Source organism: Pleurodeles waltl, chromosome 9, assembly GCF_031143425.1.
Source record: "Pleurodeles waltl isolate 20211129_DDA chromosome 9, aPleWal1.hap1.20221129, whole genome shotgun sequence".
Taxonomy (NCBI): Eukaryota; Metazoa; Chordata; class Amphibia; order Caudata; family Salamandridae; genus Pleurodeles; species Pleurodeles waltl.
In genome coordinates, this window is record NC_090448.1 from 770698098 (window position 1) to 770713949 (window position 15852).

The following is a 15852-nucleotide window of genomic DNA, read 5'->3' on the forward strand; positions in this document are numbered from 1 at the left end:
GGAGAAGTGCTTATGATCAACCAATCAAATCTTTAAAAAAGCACAACTACTTGACCGTAACGGTCTCATGGGGGATGCATCCTCTGTGGTTCAGTCGAAGAGCCAGGTCTTAAGGGCCTGCCTCAATTGAGGTAACAATGGTGACTCCCTAGGTGAAGAAGCAAGGTGTTCCAGCTCTTCGCCGCGAGTCCTTGTTGAGCAAAGATGTCTAGCGGTGGAGTAGAAGATGATGCGATGGTTGATGTAAGTAGATCTTAAGTTGGGGAGAGCCTTGTATGCGTGGACGCAAAATTTGAAATTGATCCTTTTCTCGACAGGGAGCCAGTGGAGGTCTTTCAGGGGTTTGGTCATGTGTTAGCAGCAGGGCGTGCTCAGGATGAGCCTGGCAAAAGCGTTCTGGATGTGCTGTAGTTTCTTCATATTCTTCTGAGTGGTGCCGGCGTATAATGCTTTGCCATAGTCGAGCCTGCTTGTGACCAGGGTGTGTGTTATGGTCTTGCGGCAGTCATTTGGGATGCATTTGAAGATTTTCTAGAGAAGTCGGAGTGTATGAAAACAGGAGAATGCGAAAAAATAGATAGAGCCGGTCACTGCGAGAGATGAGTCCAGGATAAAGCCGAGGTTGTGTGCATGGTTCGTTGGGGTTGGGTGCCGAGTGTCGCAGGCTACCATGAGTCATCCCAGGTGGCTGTGGAGGGTCCGAGGATGAGGATCTCTGTCTTGTCAGAGTTGAGCTTCAGGCAGCTCTCCTTCATCCAGCCGGCAACGGCTTCCATCCAGTTGTGGAAGTTCTTCTTGGCAGTTGAAGGGTTTTCAGTCAGTGAGATGATCAGCTGGGTGGCATCGGCATATGAGACTATGTTCAGTCCATGGCATCTGACAACGGATGCGAGTGGGGCCATGTAGATGTTGAAGAGTGTGGGGCATAGGGAGGAGCCCTGGGGCACTCCGCAGCTGATCTCTGTAGGTTCCAACAGGTAGGGTGGGAGTCTGACTCTCTCGTTTCTGCCCGCCAGGAAGGAGCGTATTCTTTGTAGGGCCTTGTCTTGGAAGCCAGCTGTGTGGAGGCTGAAGCAGAAGGTGTGGTGGGAGAGCCTGTCGAAAGCGGTCAAGAGGTCCAGAAGGATGAGGGCTGCTATTTGGTTGAGGAGCAAGCGTTAGTCATTCGTGGCAGCGAGGAGGGCAGTTTCTGTGCTGTGGTTGCTCCCGATGCCTAACTGGGAGATGTCCAGAATGTTGTTATTTTCAATGTGTTTGTGGAGCCTTGCGTTGATGGCCTTTTCGATGGCCTTGGCTGAATATGGCAGCAGTGAGATGGGGCAGTAGTTCTTGAGGTCCAGGGGGTCGGCCAAGGGGTTTTTCAGGAGAGGTCAGATTTTGGCATACTTCCAGTCCTCAAGGAAGGTAGCCGTCTCCATGGAGCAGTTGACAGTGTGGTGGAGTAATAGCTACACTTTTCTGTTGCGCGCTATTTGATTACACATGAGCACATTTGGCTTTATTGGAATATATTTTTTATTCATTGTTCAATTATTTCCAAATATTTGCTGCTAAAAATCGAGTCCTATTTAAAACACAGCTAGCCCTGCAGGTGGGCATGGCCTGCTGCTATTCTGTATTTTATGTACTAGTTTGCACAATGATCCCATAAGATGGCATTTTGGAAAAAATGTGGTTATGAAATTCGTTTGTTGTGTGTGTTCATGTGCCTTGGGGTGCGCTAGGAGCTCGCATTAGTGAGAAGCTGTTTTGACTTTTGAACCAGTGTGATGAACCGTGCCAAGGCATGCTGGCACGAATGATCCCACAGGCCCTAGTCTGTGCCTTGAACGACTCCGTCTGCAGCAGCAAGGCAGTGTGCCAGGCCGGGTGCTCACCTGTTTGTACAAACACCACACTGGCTGGCTTGACAGCACGCCTTAAACTCTTCTTCAAGGCACACCGCCATTCAAATGGCTCTGAAGGCCCATAATGGAGTATATCGCTCAGAGGGGGTGGCTGGGAATGGGATATGAATGGGTTGTGCCCAGACGCAGAAGTGCAGAGTGAAGCGCTGTAAAGGTAAACTTTTTTTTTTTTTTTTTGCAGTTTTATATAGCGCAAACTCGACCTGAAGGTGTTAAGAGTGCTTTGCATGAGCACCAGTTATGTTACACAAGGTCATATACATTTTTTAGTAGACGCAGGGAGAATAAGCGATTTGCACCCTCTCACAGGATGTTGAGCCAACGTAAAGGTCAGCAGCGCAGGTCCATAAGCCACATCCTCGCCTCTACACCACATCCTAATCTAATGACATTAACAAAGCAGTTCACACCTCCCTTGCTCACTTCTAGGCACTGATAATAAAGCGAGCACACAAACACACATGCAGTGTGCAATGGCTTTACTGTCGGTAACTAAAAAAGTACTTTTACACCAAATGAAATGCTAACATGTGTATACCATTGCGTGCATTCGATTTGGAAAACTACACTTGAGAACAGGAGCGGCTCACAATGCTTTGTTGGGGGTTGGGGGGATGAGCAAATTAATTAAAATATAAATAAATAAAATCACTTACCTCCTTCTCCACCGCCACCTTGCCGCTCCTTTCCTGCACTGCAGGCACAGGCTCCCAGCCTGTCCTGCAGCCAATCCTGACGCAGCTCAAAGCAGCATTAGGAATGACTGGGAGCCTGTGCATGCTCTCTCCAGCCCAGCAACTGTGTTGCTGGGCTGGAGAGAACCTTCTGCGCATGTATGTTTGGCCGGCCAAACATACATTTGCACTGAGGGGAGTGCTCTGTGCACCTTCCTCAGTGCTCGTCATCCCCCAATGCCCGCCCCTTTTACTACAAAATGATAATAAACTAGGTTTATTATCGTTTTGTAGTAAAAGTTTTGCAGCTGCTGTTGCTGGTGAGGGGGGGGGGGGGGGAGGTGGGGACGACGCTTCTCCACCATAGCAGAGGAGCCTCGCCTGCTTGACAAGTAGTTAATGGAATCCATTAAATTCTGCACAGTTAGCTTTAATTTGTGCCTTGTTTGCACGGCCACAAACGTATAATAATGTTAAAAAATAAAAACTGGGCCACAATGGGACAATATTTAATGAGGGCATTACCGTAGTTGTTTTTTTTTTTTTTTTTTAACAAGGAAAAAGAAATAGTTCCATAGAAACTATTTACATTAATTTCGGATACACTGTGTTTATCCACAGCCTTATTATTTTTTCTGATTTAGAAATGCGCAAGAAAAAAGAAATGAGCACAGCTGATTTTGCATCATTTGGAGCAGCAAACAGATTAATTTCTGGTAGTTGACATTCCTATAACCAGACTGCCATGCGAGCTGCCCTCGCCAACCCACTGCACAACACGTGCATTTAACACCTCGGACTAAAACTGCCAAATCTTGGTAGAGAACGTGAAACATAGCCACATTTTATTTCATTGACTGCTTTGTTATAAATCTCCCAAAATATCTAAATTCCAATAATAAGGCACGTTGTGTGATGTTTTTCTAAATATGAAGATTTTAAGAGCTATCATATACATTTATGTGTGTGAATATTCAAGTCAATTACACCATACTGCCTTTACCTACACAATCCATGTGTTCTATTTACAGGATAAACTTGTGGGCATGCTGTTTAACTGTCATTGTTGATTGGTGGTAAACGGTGCCCACGGCATCTATCTCGGTAAAGAAGATACCTTCTGTGCATACTCCTTTCTCACTGGGCATGACCAACGTCCGCCATAAATTCTTAAGGTCCGCCCAACCTACAAACAACCTGTGTGAGAGCTGAACAAGGCAACGGATTAATGTTTGTGGATGAAGGGGCGGGCTCGGTGCGTGCACAGGGGCACACATGGCGGCGTGCACAGCGCGGTGCACGACTGCTCCCACTGCGCATTATTATACCGTCTATGGACGGGGCTCACTCAGTGCATGCACCTGGGCACACATGATGGCGTGTGCAGCACAGCTCCTGTTCACACTGTCTGCAGTTACTTAACTGTTTATGGGCGACAGGTGGGCTCGGTGCATGCATCAGAAGCACACATGGCGCCACATACAGCGCGGTGCGCCCCCGATTCTGTTCACACTGCCCGTTATTATACTGATTATGGACGACGGGTTAGGCTCGGTGCGTGCATCAGAGCACACATGGCACCATGTACACTGCAGTGCACGACTTCTTCTGTTCACACTGTCTGCACCTCATTATACTGTTTATGGATGGGCAGGCTTGGTGCATGCACCGGGGCACACATCGCGGCGTGTACAGCGTGGTTCACCACTGCCCCTGTTCACACAATCTGTGGTTACTTCACTGTATATGTACCACAGGTTGGGCTTGGTGCCAGACGAAATGACTCTGATTAGGTAACTGTGAAAAATGTGATCCGCTCTTCAATACTTTCAATCGAGTTCACGCTGTTGTGCCTGTTTGCGCTGTGACTGCCAAGGCCGCCATGCAGCACGAAGGGGAGAGACAAAAGAAAAAAATAGTTCACCCATGCTGAAGTATAACAGCAATCGTGCAATAATCCATGTAACACGGTCAATCTGCACGCCTTGACAAAAACAGCCTTAAGGCGGGACAAACGTAAAGCATTTATCAATGACATCAAGTGATTTTTGAAAGGCAAGTCCACAAACGAGTGACAGTGATGGGAGTGAAGTGGGCGTGGTTAAAAGCCAACAATATATTTACAAGTCAAAGCGCTTGAAATGAATTGCCGACTCGCGCATGGAGCTGGGACACTTGAAAGCCCCTGAAACTGTATTTCTGCTACAAAACAACCTATTCATTGCCCCCCTCCCCTCCCCCCCCCCCTGCTTTGGCCAAAGCTTTGGTGAATATATTTGTTTCTTTTCTCATTTTTAGGAACTGGGGAACCTCATGTCATAGTTGACATGTTCCTAACTGCACACTGCACAATCCTGTTAATAATTCAACCTCAAAACATGAGGAGAAGCAGGGCCAGGACAGCAGGCAATTACAATAACAACAAACATTGGTAAAGACAATAGGTCTCGCTTGAATTGTCTGTTATAAGTTTTGTACACACTTTGCAGGGCCTCAGGAGTCCTAGGGATGGACTACACCTGGATAAAGGAAAAAGCAAAAGAGGGTGAAAGCTTGGCAGCCAATCACAATCATAGTTTAAGAAAACTATCATTAGGAACCAATGTTTCATATTTTGAAATGTCTTTGATTTTCTGGCTTTACTATTATACTATTTATAAAGAGCAGATGAATGTGCAATATGCAGAAGGCGCTAAGGTGCACTGATGGAGCTTCGCCCAAGGTCCTGTACTGGAATACGAGACAGTACTGGCTGTAAGAACTGAGGTGCTCTAGCAGATGGCATGTGTGCGGTTCTAGCACGGCTGAGGGCTTGGAGTGTGTGAACTGCGGTGCACTGATGGAGCTGCGCATGAGGTCCCAGTACTGGAGCAGCAGGGTGCAAAAATTGAGGTGGTCTGGCAGACAGCGTGTGTGGGGGGCGGCACTGGCACAGCTGAGGGCTTAAAGTGTTTGAACTGAGGTGCACTGATAGAGCTGTGAGTGGGATCCCGGTAAGTAGCAGAAGTGGGCACTGTCTCTGAGGATTGCGGAGCCCTGGTAGAGCTGGATGCCTAGGCTATAAGCAATTACAAGCTTTCAGTACACAGGCAGGCACACTTGGAAAAGAAAATCCAAGCCAAGGAAGGGCAGGAGCCAGGTAGCTGAGAGAGGGTGCAGAGAGCCTATAAAAACTGAATGTGACCAAGATAACAACCTGATTTATAGCCTTGTTTACAGCTAAGCTCAGAGGAAGAATGCTCTGCAAATGAAAAGGGAAGTTTCCCTAGTCAGGAGCTGGAAACAAAGCAAGAAAAGTCCCCTACAGACCAGATAAACAGGCCAAAGCGTAATTATACAGCAGTTGGTCCCTACTCCCACAGAGAAAAAGGAGAGACAAAGAGGCATGAATGACCACTAGCAAGCAAGGATTTTTAAATGACACTGAAACTAACAAATGAAATAGCTGGAAGCCCACAGAAGAAGTATACTTAAAAGTATACAAGAAGTCGTACTCGTACGCTTGACCTAAAGAGGCCCCAATTCCTTTTATTTGGTGCACTTTCTTTCAGCTGTTTTGGCTAAAGTTATTGATAAAAAATATATTCTGCCTATTCAGTAAGCAACTCAGTTTCTTACATTACAGGCCAACATCTGCATGCCTAAAAGACTCTTCACACTAAAGGGTGTTTCAATGTGTGGAGATACCCATTTTTAACTTGTGAATAACAACAACACGTATAGACATGGAGCAAGTTTTTGAAAGGAGACTTTCACGCCTGTTTCTGTCTCCTCATGTCACAAGAAGGGTGGAGACGATGTAACTGCTGAATAGTCACCAATGTATTACTGTGAGTACTTTTAGATAATAGAGTCATAAATCCACTGCCATCACCACCGTCCATAGTTTTGTCAATTAATTATTTGTGAAAGACAAACACATATTGTAATTCCGATCAGTGCCCACTGTTAGCTGCACTCGGAAGAAGACAACCTTTTCAAGCTAACTGCCCCATTGTAAACATGTAATATAAAATATACATAGTGGAAATAAATATATATATACATATATATATATATATATACACACACACACACACACACACATATGTCTAAACTGTCCCCTCTGCACTCCTTATTCCATAAAGTGTCCAAAGCAAAGGCAAAATTATTCTACAAAATAGTGAAATAAATATAAAATGTGTGTCTTGATTCCACACGGAGGTAGTTTGAAACATAGAATTTACATGAAAAATGTAAATCTACTAATCACAGGCTGTCGTTTTGAGTCAATGATTAGACTAAATTAAAAATGAACATTTGCTCATGTAACATAAAATACTATGCAGGGCTCCAAAAATCCACTTGAGGGACCACCACAGTCTTAATTGATCAGGTTGAACTATTTTTATTCTTCCTCCTCCCTTCTGGAGAGTTGACACTGAACAGGTGTTCTCTTCAGTTGTAAAGTGGTGGGGCAATAAAAGATGCCTTTAAATCTTGTTCTTATGTCACATTTGCTCTGTGTTCACAAACAGAGGTCAAAAGTTAATTTTTCTTGCAATTAATTTTCTTTCTGACTGCAGAGTTCCAGGACTTTGTAAGGTGAACTGTGTGACCTGCTGCTTAGAATGTAAAATAAAAGGATATAGGGTGTCTGTTTTTTCCTAACACAACATTTAAATGACTAAGTCAAATGTGCAAACATTTCAAAATATATTTCAGTAGTTGTGAAAGCCCTCTTTTGTATTTCTGGGTGATGAAAAAATAATTTAATAGGATGAAAAATCAGACTACTTTACATGCTGATGTGTAAAGAATATGTTTTCTGAAACCCAATTTTCACTGACTGTTAATACACTATATAGTTTTATCAGTAAAGCTGTAAGTTAGTGGAGAGGTTTTTGGACATTTCTTGGAAAGTTACTGTGTGTAGATGACAATATGTTACCACATCATGGCTTAGTAATATATTTATTAAGATTGAGTGTTTAAACAAACTGAGAAACACTCCTGCTCTGATGGCAATGTTGTTAGTAAACTAAAAGACGCCTGGGTTATGTGGGCTAGATCTCATAAGTTTGTGAGATAGATTCTTGTGATGCATGCAGCAAACTTTAGTCTACTTAAACAAAGGTTTTTTGTACTGCAGAAACGCTAAGCTCACATATTTGAAGGTGATGTGAGAATTAAGAAATAAATGGCTCTGTAGACTATTTGCCTAGGATCACACAATTTGAGACCCGTTTACGGGTCAAGTACATTACAGTTAGGTCGAGTAGATTATTTAAGTTACTCGACCTGCCGGTCTATTAAAAATTTTCTGATTTTTCAAGGCCTGCACTTGTGTGTCTGGGCCTATGCTCACATCAGGAATGGATCACACTGGGGTCAACAGTAGTCCTCATGCAAGAACTACCATTGACCCACATGTGATCTATTCCGGTCATGGGCCTACCCACACAAGTGAGGTACCATTTTTATCAGCAGACTTAGGGAAATGCTGGGTGGAAGTAAGTGTGTGGCTCCCTGCAGATTCCATAATTTTCCATTACTAAAATGTTTTTACTCAAAGGTTTGGGGTTGCAAGGGATTCTTGATAAAACAACCGGGTGAGAGCCACGCAAGTCAACCCACTCTGGATTCCCCTAGGAATCTAGTTTTAAAAAATGTACAGGTATGCGGGGTTTCCCAAAGGGCCGGATGAGCTAGGGCTCAAAATCCACAGCTACCCACTTTGTAAAAAAAGGGTCCGTTTTGAGTGGAAAAATGTGATGTGTCCATGTTGCGTTTTGAGCCATTTCCTCTCCAGGGCACCAGGACTAACCACACAAGCCAAGTACCATTTTTATCAGAAGCCCTAAGGGAATGCTGGGTGGAAGGAAGTTTGTGGCTTCCTGCAGATTCCAAAACTTTCTGTCACAGAAATCTGCAGAAAATATGTTTTTTTAGTCAAAGATTGAGGTTTGCCGGGGATTCAGGGTAAAACAATGGTGTCTAGTTTTCAAAAATGTACAGGTTGGCTAGGTTTCCCTAGGTGCCTGCTGAGGAAGGCCCAAAATCCACAGCTAGGCACATTACAAAACAAGGGTCAGTTTTCAGTTAAATCATTTGATGTGTCCATGTTGTGAATAGGGGCCTTTTCTGTTGCTGGTTCTAGCCCTACCCACACAAGGGTGGTATCCCTTTTACCAGGAGACTTAGGGGAACACAGAAGAGTAGAATAAGTGTTATTACCAATTGTATTTCTCTTCCTTAGTGCCTTCCAAATGTAAGCCTACATGTAAGAAAGAAGACATTTTGAGAAATGCCCTCTAATTCACATGCAACTATGGATACCCACAAATTTGGAGATGTGCAAATAACCAACGCTTCTAAACTCCATATCTTGTACCAACTTCAGAAAAACATAGGTTACCTTGACACCTATTTTTCACTACTCATATTTTACCATATGAATTGCTCAATACCAGATACACAATGAAAAATCACTGCAAGATGCAGCTCAGTTATTGGCTTTGGTACCTCAAGTTCTTGGAAAACCCACTAGCCCTGTATAACCTGGCAACCAGAAGAGTCTAGCATTTTTTCCTACGAATTTTCAACACTTTTTTATTTCAACACTTAGGGCCTGTTTAAAACCTTAGCTAATGGGATACTCCATTATAAATGTGACGGATATCCCACCTGCCGTTTTATAAGCTACATAGGATATAATGTAACTTGTAATACAGCGGACGGGATAGCTATCGCATTTGTGACAAAGTTTCGCATCCGCCAAGGTTTTAATCAGGCCCTTAGTTACTTTGGGAAAACCTTGAAGAATCTAGGCAAATGACCCCTCGCAAAACTTAGAATTTTGTCTAGTTTTCATAAATATATAGCTTTCTGGGATGCACCATGGGTTTCACATCTGTTTCCACCACAAACTGGAAGGAAGTTAAAAGCACTAAAAATAGGAAAAATTAACTATTTCCCAGAAAAATGCCAAAAACTGTGTTAACTAATGTGGTTTTTCTCAAACAAGTCTGTCTGTTTCTGAAAACTGGGAAGATTGTGATTTTAACACTGTAAACCTTACATTGATGCCATTTGCAGGAAATAAAAGCAGACGCTATCTTCTGTATCACTTTTTTCCCATTTTCGCCAGAAAAAAAACAGAACTGAGCTATGTTTTGGCTAATTTCTCGGTCCCCTCCAGGGGAATCCACAAACTCTGGGTACCTTTAGAATCCAGAGAATGTTGAGAAAAAAAGCAAACAAATGTGCCATGGATAGCTTATGTAGACAAAAAGTTTTGGAGGCCTAAGCATGAACTACTCCAAATAGACGAAAAAGGCTTAGCACACAGGGGTGGGCCTAGCAGCGAAAGGGTTAAAAGAAGTACCACCCATGTTCAGAACACTGACGCTCACGTTTGAATTTGTACTTTGGTGCTCAAAACTTACTTGACAGGTCCGCTTGAGTAAGAAATCTATTTGAAATGCTGCTTGCATTCAAAAATTATAAGAACAGTACCTCCAGAGTTAAAATTTCTCCCTGAAATTACCCCATGTAACGTAATGGCATAATCTCTGTAATTTCGCATACATTTGTTACACATTTTTTTAAAAAATACTCCAATTACACTGGCATAATTAAAATTGCACCTTGGCACAGTTGTACTATTTTAGGAGTAGACTGGTCCTAAAGAAGTGAAACCTCCTAACAGTTTTAAGGTATGTCAAAATGACAAAAAATAAAAATAATACTGGCCCGGAATGTACAGCACTATGCTATATAAATCGCCTTTTCTTGACGCCCTTGGTAAACCCTTCAGCATAATTTGGTCCTCCACTGCCTCATAATTTCAATAGTCCTACTTCCACTCGACCTCTGAGTCAGAACCAATTTAAATCCACCCTCTGTGGGTCACCTGTGCCTTTATGTGCTAATGCTTGTAAGCCAGAACAAGCAAAACCTTATGTCCTCTCAACAATCCCTCGAAAACACAAACACAATACTTCAAACACAGAACAGGCTGCAATACTATAGGGAAATATTGCACATCACTGTTTATAATGCACCTAGTAAACCGTTCAATGGGTAAACGTGATTCTTGTAGAGCGCTATCACATCTCTTAATTGCAGTTATTATTCTATTACGAATGTCACATTTTCCTTTTATGAAGCACTTTCAAATATTTTCCTTTCAAGTATACTATAAACGGTTAAAGTTATTTTGAAACTTTCATTCTGGATTTCCAGTATCACAAAACACGACAGCCTTATGGCTTAAGAATCCCTCATGCGCAGATATTATACACGTTAGTTCTATATTAAAGGTTTTAATGACTCACCCTCTGCCATGATTATAGTCCTGCGGTGACTTCACAGAAGAAAGCTTAGGAGCTCAGAGGCAGCAGGTCTGGCTCCACTACAGAAAATACTGCTTCCGCCAGTGACAAAACTTCCAAATATGAAATAGTTTTCAATGTTTAAAAAAAAAATAAGTTAAATACTAAAAAAAATAATTACACTGGTGTTGAATACCTTAAACTAAAACGCAGTACACAGTATACCTCCTTGTCGTGCAGTCAAAAGGTGCGAAGTATTGTGTGCTATTCAAAGTTCAATAAGATGCAATGGTGTTGTGCGCAGTTAGACGCTATACACTGCAGCAGAATAGTGCAAAAGTATACAGTCCGCTTCTGAGGAATAAAGTGCAGTCGTCAGTGGCGTATGGTGCAATCGAATGTTAAGAGTTGTACAGTGTGGTGTATTGTCATGTAAGGTCTCGAGTTAAGCAGCCGTGTGCTGTCGCATGGTGAACTGTGCTGTGCAGCAATGCCCTATTGGTAGGGGGTATACAGTAAAGTGACGTGTAATGAGCAGTGCAGTATAGGTGCGCTGAGCAGTACTATCCTATCACTCCATGAATCGCCACCCGGGTCCTGCTGAAGCTGCGGCTGTACCTATTGTGCGATCTACCCCGTGGTCTCATTCACATAGGCATTGAAAACGGAATAAACACCAGAATATATAGCGCTGCTGGGCACTTTAAAAAACATGCGTCCCTGATGTCACCGTCACTCTTTTAATCAGCCCCGCCCTAGCGACCCTCGGCCACGCCTTTCAGCTCTATGATTGGTGTCCATGTGATCTCGTGCTAGCCTTATGATTCCCTCCCTGTTTGATGCAATCAGAAGCCGCGAGGGGCGAGGTTAATGGGAAGAACTTCTGACTGGCTCGTTTTCAGACGCGTACGGCGGGTGGCACCGACGTTTGACGTGGTGATCGGGGTGATGTGGCCTTAACCGGGGCACATAGGACAGCGTCAGTTTTGCAGTCTATGTTAAACATTGAGAAAAGATGCGCAAATAACATCGTACGTAGACAGCTTGCCTGTTTTCATGTAATTACCACGCCGCGTTCCGGTAACATGTAAAAAGGTATTAACTCCCAATCGAAGATGACCGATCGTAACCATCTTGGATTGGGATTACATGTCGTCATTAAATTTCTTCATAGCCGAGCAGTGCTTCAAACGGAAATAATTCCTTTGGTGAAATCTCCAAGTTGGAATGTAGCGATAGCACAGTGGTCATGAGAGGATGAGTCACTTACATCCAGCCTATGGTATCCCTCGACAGAGACCCATTGTTTTTAGGTTTCACCTGCTAAACTGTTGAAAGTTTACAGTGGGCGCAAGGCCCACCCATTGCGTACTATTGGTTGGTGTCATTGTCAAAAGGGCTAGTCTTTCCCAGCTGTCCTTTTAGTGTGCGTCTCATACGTTAGGGTTGACGTTTACACCGGTTGTATCGTTTAGTTTTTATATAGTTTGGTATGTTAGCCGTGTTTTATATGCATATACTTATGTTCTTCTTTGGCAGACTGACCTTATTGGACTGTGATGAATTCTGGATACCAGTTGCCTGCGGCGCCCTGAACCGGTGTGGTGCTGCTGTGGTCGTGGGTCCTATTTTCCAATAAACCTACTCATTTAATCAAAAAAATACTCTGCTTCCGGATCTCTCCTTTTGAAATGTACAAGTGTTTTGGCCCCCGCATTTCATGGAGGTTCCGTGCTACATTTTCGTACCAGGAGTGGGGTGCGCATTTTGTTTTTCGCCTTGGACCACCGACCTGCTGTTTTCTATCTGCATGTTTGACGTTCGGAGGAGAGAAACGGCATTTACATCTCGTCTGACTTCAACATTGAGGCACATTCAAGACAGGACTGTAAAAAATTCAGGACAAAGGGTCAAAATTCAGGACAAAAATTCAAGAACAAACGCCAGTTCTACAGACACAGAGAGGCCATGCCTTACTATGTTGTCAGTGCATTTATTTACTCTTTTTTTTAACATAGCACAGTTTATTCATTGTGGTCTTTTTGTGATTGCCTCCTGGTATGCTACATTCAGCTGTCAGATTATGTCCTTGTTCAGTTGTAAATTAATGCACTTCAGTACTGCGACAAGGCCATCACCCCTACCCAAATCTACCCAATCTTTCTTGAAGAGAAGGTAACAGCAACATTTTGATTATGTTTCTGAACATTTTAAAACCCCTGGCAAACAGTTTGGGAAACCTTAAGGTAATTAACCTTATGCTAGTTTAAACAAATTGAACAAAAACATCTGGCTTACCCCAATCGCTCATGGACTTTCATCCTAAAAAATAATTAAAGAGGCATGGCATATGGTGTGGGCAACAGTCTCACACCTAATGTCAGGATGTGAGGTACCGACAACTTGTCTGTAGTTTCACAGCACTAGAGTGTATGTCTGGGACTCTACATTTATCTCAGAAATGAGAGCCTGGACTACCAATCAAAGATAATAAAAGAGGAGGATGAAATCAAGATCAAATGGGAGATCCACGGCAAGTGATTCAAAGAGTTGTTGCTAAGAACTGGATAAATAAGGAAGAGAAGAACAAGGCAGTACAATTCCTAAAACCAGACAAGATGGGTCCACCAAGACTAACGGAAGGTATTGGGTACCTGGGGAGTTGTCTCTGCACACAGGAGAGAAACAGAAGAGGCACTGTCAAGTGTTTGAACAAACAACAGCCATCCATCTTGGCAAACTCTTCTGCTGCAATGGTCCTTTGTTCGTGCTTGTGAAGGGTGAGCATAGACCAGACCCCTTGCAAAGTTGTGCAAGGCAATTGCCTGTTCTGTCCATACCTTTAAATGGTTTTGAAACTGAGCAAAAGCCAAACTATTGATCTGGGTTATCCCTAAGTGTCAAGTACACATAGAATCTTTAAGAATTTAAAAATGTAATTAGTGTTTCAATAACATATGGCACTGTTTTCCCCTTTATATACAATTAGATCTCAGACTGAACTGGGAACCAGTTACCTTTTGATACCTAGTAATTCATATCTACCATTCTCCCACTGATTTTCAGGATGGAAATCTCAGCAGAGCGTCACTGTCCCTCCAAGCGCAGATTCCTTTCTGGTCTTCTCTTCTGCTTTCTGCAGTGGGCCACGTGACACTAGTGAAGATGGTGTTCTACCCCAATGATAGTATTATTTTGCAAACCATCCCCTGCTCAACCTTCAATCCTTCTTCAGACATGCCACTCATCTGATTTTGTCGCTGCAGCACCGTCATGTAGCTCTTTCCACTCTAAAGCTATCCATGAGTGCAGGTGGATTAGGTCTTCTGGACTTAGAATGCTATTATTCAGCTGCACAGGTACAATGGGTGGCTCACTGGCTTTCTGCCCACCTCCCTGCATGAGATGGGGTTTACTAGTAAAGACATTTAAGGAAGGCTTAATGCACTGCTCATTGTTTCCTACTGACCATTCTACGGATCACCATCCGGGGTTATCATGCACAGCTTTCTCTTGCCTTGCTACAACCTGAAAACTCACTGACACGAAGAAACCCTATGCTCCTGCACTACCTTTGCTAAGCCTTCCCACTCGCACAGGATGGCTGTGCTCAGAGCAACTCCACCAGTGGCATGCTGCAGGTATCTTAAAATTGGGGGATTTGTTTCTGGACGGTGAGCTACTAAATTTCCAAACCCTTGTGGCAGACTACCATCTTCACCCTGGTCAACTCCTTATTTACAACCACCTCAAATAATCATTAAATGCCCTATTTCATGTCTGCCACCTAGCATTAACCTTACAAGAGGTGTGCCAGAAGCTGTACACCATAGGAACTGGTGGCAAACTGATAGAATGGGTGTACAGACCTTTCCTGCAATATGAAAACTACTCCAGGTCTTCTTGTCATACTACCTGGTTGATTGATGCAGCCAAACCTCTGCAAGATATGGACTGGACTAAAATTCTGGTCCTTCCCCACAAAGTATCTCACGGATGTCACTTTAAGTGCATTCAAAGTGCTTTCTTGTGAATGCATTCCACCCGTTGCTTGCCATTGGCCTTGTGGTTTGTAACTCACATTTTATTGCTTTCAATTTGCTGCCTTTATTTGTTTTAGGCAATGCAGCTTGAGTTCATCCCTTCCCTTGCCAAAACCTTATTTAAAGTATCCTTCCGAGTGCTCCCTTTCTGTAAACAGGCCTGTAAATCATGTTCTTATCTCATCACATTGGCTGTGCATTAAAAGAGTCAAATGTCAGGCTCTGTCTTTGGTGGGAACTTAGTGTTTACTTTTCTTTCTCTGACTTCAAAGTGAGAGGATTTATGGGACAATCTTGCCGGATACTGGGGTTAGGAAATACTTTTTTTCTATCACATGGTAACATTTAAACTTCAGAATATATCATAATTAGGAGTACAAATGAAGCACATTTTTGTTAATTCTGAACTGTGCTGGAAACAAATACCTTTTTATGATTAAAAAAAATAATTGAATTAGGTGATGCAGTTTCCACACGTCATCTTCTGTGCACAGTATAGTTTGTTTTGAAAAACTTTATATCTGTGCAAATCTAATGGTCATTTCAATCAAAAATGTGTTGTCTGTAATGGCTGTGTGTTACCACACCATGCATACTCCACTCCACTCTGCACCACTCCACACCACTGGACCCTACTCTGTATCATTCCACTTTACGCCACTCCATGCCACTGCACTGCACTCTTCTCCATTCTGAACCACTCCACATTATGCCAATGCACTGTATGCTACTTACCACTATGTCTCTCTACCGTACTCTGTACCACTTTACTCTATGCCAATGTACTTTACACCTCTCTAAACCTCTGCGCTCTGCTCACTACACCACTTCAGTCTAGGCAATACCAATCTAGTCCGCACAAGTCCAGTCTATGCCACTCTGCAACACTGCACTGTACGCCACTGCACTCTAA

The 15852-nt window shown here is 43.2% G+C and overlaps 1 protein-coding gene and 1 long non-coding RNA gene across 2 annotated transcripts in view; one reads left to right on the plus strand and one right to left on the minus strand.

Annotated features, from left to right (window-relative positions):
- The window catches only part of LOC138259944 (uncharacterized), a 164287-nt gene extending 152618 nt beyond the window's left edge, over positions 1-11669 (minus strand). Inside the window, exon 1 of the mRNA XM_069207940.1 lies at positions 10900-11669. Coding sequence (XP_069064041.1) covers positions 10900-10909 — 10 coding nt within the window. The 5' untranslated portion in view covers positions 10910-11669. The remainder of the gene's footprint in view (positions 1-10899) is intronic.
- Positions 11670-11760: 91 nt separating this feature from the next.
- On the plus strand, positions 11761-15166 carry LOC138259945 (uncharacterized). Its single transcript, XR_011198778.1, has 2 exons — positions 11761-11927; positions 12436-15166. It is a non-coding gene; the product is annotated as an uncharacterized lncRNA (long non-coding RNA).
- The last annotated feature ends 686 nt before the right edge of the window (positions 15167-15852 follow it).